Genomic DNA, 7,165 nt, shown 5'->3' on the forward strand with positions numbered 1-7,165 from the left:
ATCGGTTCGGTCGAGATTACATGCTCAAATTAATTTTGAAGGCATAATAGCACTAGACGAATTGGAGACCCATAACCTAAAACAACACAATAAAATAATAATTACATAAAAAGTAAATAAAATAAGGCAGCTACTATTAAAATGCATAACAACAATCACAAAATAATTTACAACTTAATCTTATTACGTTCAATATATTTACATAGAAATTTACAAAATGGACTAAACACAAACATTAACAAACATTCAACGTTAATAGGGCGAGGGACTTTAGTAGGGAGAACGTCATACATAGGATGAATGAGATTGGGGCAGGAGAACAATATATGGGATAAGGAACCTTCGTCTAGACCACATTCACACAAAGAGTGATCTCTAACTTTAATTTTACGCAGATGTATGGGAGTACATGCATGACCAAGGCGTATACGAGAGATAGTTATGGTGACCCAACGATTAGCTTGCCTGTGAAGAAAAAACCAAGGTCGCCTTGGAATGTCTGGTTGAAGAGAAGCATAAAATTTACCCTTCGATTTTGATGATGCTTTCCAAAGAGAGTTCCAGGATTTATCGAGGTGAGTTTTCGCTAGAGCACACAAGTCCTGAGTAGAATTTTTAAAATGATTAGATAAACCAGATAATATAGCAGATCTAGCGAACGAGTCTGCAGAGTCATTGCCTGTTATACCAGAGTGACTTGGAATCCAGACTAATAATATTTCCAACCCTTTTTGATGGCAGGCAAGCAAAGCTTCCCTGATCTTAAGGATGATAAAAAATCTTCGCCTGCTACGAAATGGATTTTCCCTAATTGCGAGCAGGCAGCTCAGAGAGTCTGTCAGAATTACAGTCTGTCTTAAGTTATGTGAGTGGGCAAATAGGATTGCTTCCAGAATAGCAATCGCTTCACCGGAAAAAATTGATGTTTCAGGAGGAGATTTAAATTGGAGGATAATTTTGATTTTGGGTATCCAACAGGCTGAACCGACACAGCTACCAGGGGATATTTTAGAGGCATCAGTAAATATCTGGAGGTGGTTTGACCAGTTTTGATGAAAAATTCTTTGAAACTTAACATTTGTATCAGGGGCTCCTTTGATTAGACCAAGGTCTGTCACAATTGGAGGATTATGGACTAGAGCTCTAAATGGAGTGGAAAAAAGAGGATTAAGATTGAATCTTAATATAGGATGAGGGAGTTTTGTAAATTTTAAAAAACTGTCTAATAGCAAGGATTTACTATTAGGGCGATCGCATAGTTGGGACAGTATGTTTAAACGGGACCAGAGAGGGTGAGAGGACAGCTGTAATGATTTTACCACAAAGCGGTAGCATAAAAATTGTCTTCTCAGTTGAAGTGGAGGATCAACACATTCAACTTGCAGGGCGTTAGTAGGAGAAGACTTCATAGCTCCCATAATTATTGTAAGGCATTTATGTTGGATTTTATTGAGTTTATCGGATGCAGATTTATTAAATGGATCTAAAACAAATAGTCCATAGTCCAAATGACTACGAACTATTGCATTGTACAGTAGTTTGAGAGAATAGGGGTGAGCTCCCTACCAGACACCTGAGACTGCTCTACGGACGTTAATGCCTTTTTCACATTTTTTGATAATATGCTCAGAGTGACAAATTCCGTTCAGCTTGTTATCGAGTATGATGCCTAAGAATTTCGCCTTATTGACAAAGTTGATACGCTGATCCCCACAAAACAGATCAAAGACGGGGATTAACCTTTTTCGTGTAAAAGCAACTGCCTGAGTCTTATCTATTGATAAAGATAAGCAATGGTCGGAGAGCCATAGGTCAAGATAATTTGTTTACATTTAAAACAACGAATCGTTTTGACAGTTTTTGACGTTGACGTTTCCCCGCTGCTGCCAACCTGTTTTTTACGATGCTGCCAACTTTTAGACAAGAAAGCACTTTCGTTTCCAGTGCTGCCAACCTCTGCACTCATATCTAACAATTTTGATTTGATGACATCTGTACTAACTGCCATACCTGAATGCTCAATCGCCATTATCATCGGACAAAATTTTTCAGTTAATCCCGCCAATGAAAGGCAACCTATCCATTCATCGGTAATTTGGAATCCTGTTCCTCGTAATTTATGTCCTGTATCCACAATTTGTGTTACGTAGGAAGTCATAGATTCACAATCCTCTAATCTAATAGAAATAAGACTCCGTAGTAAGCTGATTTTCCTTTGAAATTCTGAGTCATCAAAAAGTGATTTAAGATGTTCCCATATATCATGAACGGTTTTCTCGTCCTTGATATGAACATAAAGCGAGGAGTCGATAGTCATGATTAACTTTGCTTTTGCCTTATGCGCATCAACGGCAAGGATGCCCGCGTCTGGCTTCACTTTGATGTCCACTCCTTCTATGATGAGAAAATTTTCAGCGGCAAACGCCCACTCATCGTAGTTCTCTCGACCCTTAAGCTTCGGTACATTTACTATGTAACTAGCCGCCATTGTTCAAGAACGTGACTCGGCAAAAAACAATTTACGCACAACACTGTCCTTAATCTGAACAATTCTGGTTAACTCGATTAGTCCACACACGACTAACTACTCAGAGTACGATATTCTACAAATATTAGATTGAATAACCAACTTTTTACCGCGAAAAGTGAGACTGGGCCCATAACCTAATAAAACACACTGCGTAGCTTTTTACAGACTGTTTAATATTTTAAAAACTATTGACATATTAGTACACATACAAAAACTAGATGGCGCTACAAGTAACATTTATTTATTATTTCAATACTCATATCAATAGTGGTTCCCTGGTGCACATTGACTCAATTTAATAGGTGATACTTTGGTATTATTAGTATTAAGAGGAACCAACTCATTTTCCAGAGTATGCATACAGTAACATTTATTCGATAAGGATTCAAATTTTTCTAAGATGGAGGTTCATAGCTCAAGAAGATTGTTGGCTGTGTGGATATGTTCCTCTATCTGTTTTTGAGCCAATTCATATTTTTTATTAACAAAATCTAAAGATCTTTGCAGGCTAGAAATTTCTAATTGCAGTTGTTCAATGTCATTTTCATATATTATTTTATTATTCTGCAATTTATTATTTGATGATTTTACTTTATTAATTAAATGTGACCGGTCTTTTCTCACTTTGCATATGTATTTATAGCTTAATGTTTATTGTTTGTTTTACTGATTATTACGTGACCTCATCGTTGATCTAAGTCTGCCTTTTGAGCATTAAAAAGACTCACTTCCAGTTCTGAAATGCGACTCAAAGCTCTTTCATGTTCCTCACTACACTCTTTAAATGAGGTTACAATCTCAAGAAGGTTGTCCCGCTGGCTAACAACATCTAAACAATGTTCGTTTAACTTAGCTAACTCGCTTTTGAGTTCAGTGTTTTTATTAACAATTTTTTGGATCTCTTCTTCACTGTCCTCACGCTCTTGTAGAAGTTGTCTGTTTAGCTCCTTGGAAGATTGTAATTCTTTAAGGGTCAATTGGAATTTGGCCTCCATATCTTTCTACATATCTTCTCTCTATCTCCATATATTTTACTTGAATAAAGTTTATTTTGATTGATAGATTTATTGTGGTGTTCTGAGAGAGGAATGAAAACCGAGACTGCTGAATAGATACTGACTTTATTTCCAATAGATCGTACATTAAATAGATACAAAATTAGGTTACGTAGTATATAATGGTTAATAAGTATGTTTATGAGTCGAGATGGCCCAGTGGTTAGAACGCGTGCATCTTAACCGATGATTGCGGGTTCAAACCCAGGCAAGCACCGCTGATTTATGTGCTTAATTTGTCTTTATAATTCATCTCGTGCACAGCGGTGAAGGAAAACATCGTGAGGAAACCTGCATGTCACAAATTTCATAAAAATTCTGCCACATGTGTATACCACCAACCCGTATTGGAACAGCGTGGTGGAAAATGTTCCAAACCTTCTCCTCAAAGGGAGATGAGGCCTTTAGCCCAGCAGTGGGAATTTACAGGCTGTTGTTGTAAGTATGTTTAGTTATTATAATCTATTCACTACATCTCAGTGCCTTTGATTGCTAGATCGGCCCGTTGTTTAGCGAAACAAGTATCCTCTTTATGACCCGGTTTCTTACAAAACGAGCTCGGTTCATATCTAGTTGGCACAAAAGCGGGCTTCGGAGTCGCGGAATTAGAAGTAACTGCAGAACTGCTCGAGCCTTTATAAATCTAGGTCGATTAGTACAAGAAGCCTGCCTATGTCCCAGCTGTCCGCAGGAGTAACACTTTGTATCAACACTACGTCTCCTAGCAACATCAAAAGTCTGTTTACCTTTCCTTCTATAAGACGAAACCGCACACGATATAGAACCTTTTGAATTGCGCACCGGCTTAACATAAATTAAATAAAAAATCGACTAAATCGTTAGATAGCAATTTGGCATTTGTTGCCGCCGCACGAATATTTGGATCGGTAATATCGCGAATAAATATTGCCGAAATCAATTCGTCACTCAGTCCACGTACAATGCGTAAACGAAGTAAGGAACGACGTGCGTAGTCTGCGTATGTGGTGTACTTATCAGAGTTCGTGTTAATTACCTCCGCTAAAATACCCGCGATGTCAGGTGTTTTTGGGTGGAATGGAGTAAACTCCCTCTTAAAATTTCTCCACGTACGATCAGTCGTTACCCACTCGTTCAACACAATCGCGCATTACCCTTCAAACAATTACCGATTCGCGAAACGTATTCAAAATCGTTCCAGTTATTTAGGACCCTAGCTAGGTCTACCTCCGCACACCAATCGTCAATGTTGTGTAAATCGGGATCAAAATTTTTTTTATTTTTTTTTGTTTTTTTTCTTTTCTTTTGCTTTTTTTTTGAAGGCAGACTGACAACTGTACACATCTTTTTATTTTGCTCCTAAACATTTTTATTTTTTTTTATTGTTTTATTAAGATTTATTACATGAATTAATCTTTTAATAAAACACAAACACCACTCCTTCCAAATCTCACTTTATTGTGCACAGAAGATGTATGGCACAAAGCGCTTCTTTCGAAGCTTCCTTCTTATGGGCTTCCCGGGAAATTATGCAATTGGATTACCAGCTTTTTGGCAGATCGGAGCATCAAGGTCGTTGTCGACGGTGCATGCTCTGACTTAAAATTCGTCAATGCTGGTGTTCCACAAGGCTGCGTCCTATCACCCACTCTGTTTCTTCTGCATATCAATGATTTGTTGCAAATCGGGAACATTCATTGCTATGCAGACGACAGTACCGTTGACACCTTATACACCGGCCGCGCTAATATTTCTCGGGAAAACGTCGAAGAAAACCGGAACAAACTTGTGTCTGAAATCGAGTCTTCGTTAAACGAAGTCTCGAACTGGGGCCGGCTAAATTTAGTCCATTTCAACCCCAAAAAGACGCAAGTTTGCGCGTTAACCGCTAAAAAAACACCATTTGTCGTATCTCCACGATTTGAGAACATCCCGATAGCCGCTACAGGTAGTATCGGAATACTTGGCGTTGATATTTCGAGCCTCGTTCAGTTCCGCGGTCAATTGGAAGGCAAAGCCAAATTGGCTTCAAAGAAGCTCGGTGTGCTCAGCAAGGCGAGACAGTACTTCACGTCGGCCCATCGCCTAAAACTTTACAAGGCGCAAATTCGGCCTCACATGGAGTACTGCTCTCACCTCTGGGCGGGTGCTCCCCAGTACCAGCTCCTTCCATTTGACCGCATCCAACGTAGAGCGGCTCGAATTATCGACGATCAAGCCCTTTCCGATCTCCTTGATCCTTTGGCTTTGCGTAGAGATGTTGGATCACTCTGCATCTTCTACCGAATTTTTCACGGGGAATGTTCCGAGGAATTGTTCGGATTAATCCCGGCTGCTGAATTTCACCTTCGGACATCTCGTCAAAATTCTAAGTTTCACCCGCACCATCTTGATGTCCGAAAATCCACAACAGCGCGATTTCTTAGACATTTACAGACAGAGATTAAAGCGTAAGCAGGGAGATGACTTGGAATATTTTATAAAAAAATTTGAAAATATGTTCTCCACTTGGACAGCCACACAAGACGCTAAGTATGAATCACTGCTGAGTACTATTAACATGATCAAAGATCAAAACTCACAAATTTCCACATCAATTGAATTCATGAGCCAAAAATATGATGAATTAAAAATTAAATATGACTCACTACTGCAAGAAAAATTAGAAGTCAAAGCACAAATAAGAAATTTGGAGGAAAAGGTTGAATTACTGGAAAGAAGAAGTCGCGCCACCTGTGTAGAAATCCGAAATATTCCAAATTCAAAAACAGAAAAAGCGCAGGAATTGCATGATATTGTGAAATCACTTGGAAATGTACTCAAGATTGACATCGACCCTCAGGAAATTCGAAACATTCACAGGGGATATTCAAAGAATGAAACATCTAAACCCGTAATTGTGGAATTTTCAACGGTAAGCACGAAGGATAAAATATTGCGATCGATAAAACAACTCACGAAGGACAATAACGGTGTCAGACTGAACACCATGCACCTGGGCCTCGATGGACCTCAAACAACAATTTATGTATCAGACTTCCTTACACCGAGCATGAAAAGACTGCATTTCATGGCTAGAGATTTCGCTGCGAAAAATAATTACAAGTTCTGCTGGGCCACTCCAGGTAGTATATTTTTACGCAAAAAAGAAAATGAACCCTCAATTCGTTTAAAAAACGAACTAGATCTCAAACGCTTGCAAACTACTTAAGCGACTCGCGGTCCTTAATGTTGTATCTTTTTATTTTAATTATTACTAATCTTATGAATATGTACACATTTCACACTCACACAAACATATCACAAACACAATGCTCATTCTACCTATTTAACACATTCACACAATACGGTCAATCGATATTAAAAATGTATGCTATAGTAAGTAGATATACAGCTTTTATGTCTATGCTCATAATTAATTTGTTCAGTTATATTCGTACTCAACGCAAACGGGCTTACTGTGAGTATAATTTAAGATACACCATAAATTCCCTAAATTATCTTAAAATATTATTTTTTAAAGCACAATGGCAGATTTACATAATATAAATAATATTGATAGTTTTGAATTAACAGACTTAATATGTTGTGAACCAGAATA

At 38.2% G+C, this 7,165-nt stretch overlaps 1 protein-coding gene across 1 annotated transcript; it reads left to right on the plus strand.

Annotated features, from left to right (window-relative positions):
- Positions 1–6,061: 6,061 nt before the first annotated feature.
- On the plus strand, positions 6,062–6,775 carry LOC124542485. The gene has a single exon (XM_047120428.1). The coding sequence runs from the start codon at positions 6,062–6,064 to the stop codon at positions 6,773–6,775; it is 714 nt and encodes a 237-aa protein (XP_046976384.1).
- Positions 6,776–7,165: the final 390 nt, after the last annotated feature.

Source organism: Vanessa cardui, chromosome W, assembly GCF_905220365.1.
Source record: "Vanessa cardui chromosome W, ilVanCard2.1, whole genome shotgun sequence".
Lineage (NCBI taxonomy): Eukaryota > Metazoa > Arthropoda > Insecta > Lepidoptera > Nymphalidae > Vanessa > Vanessa cardui.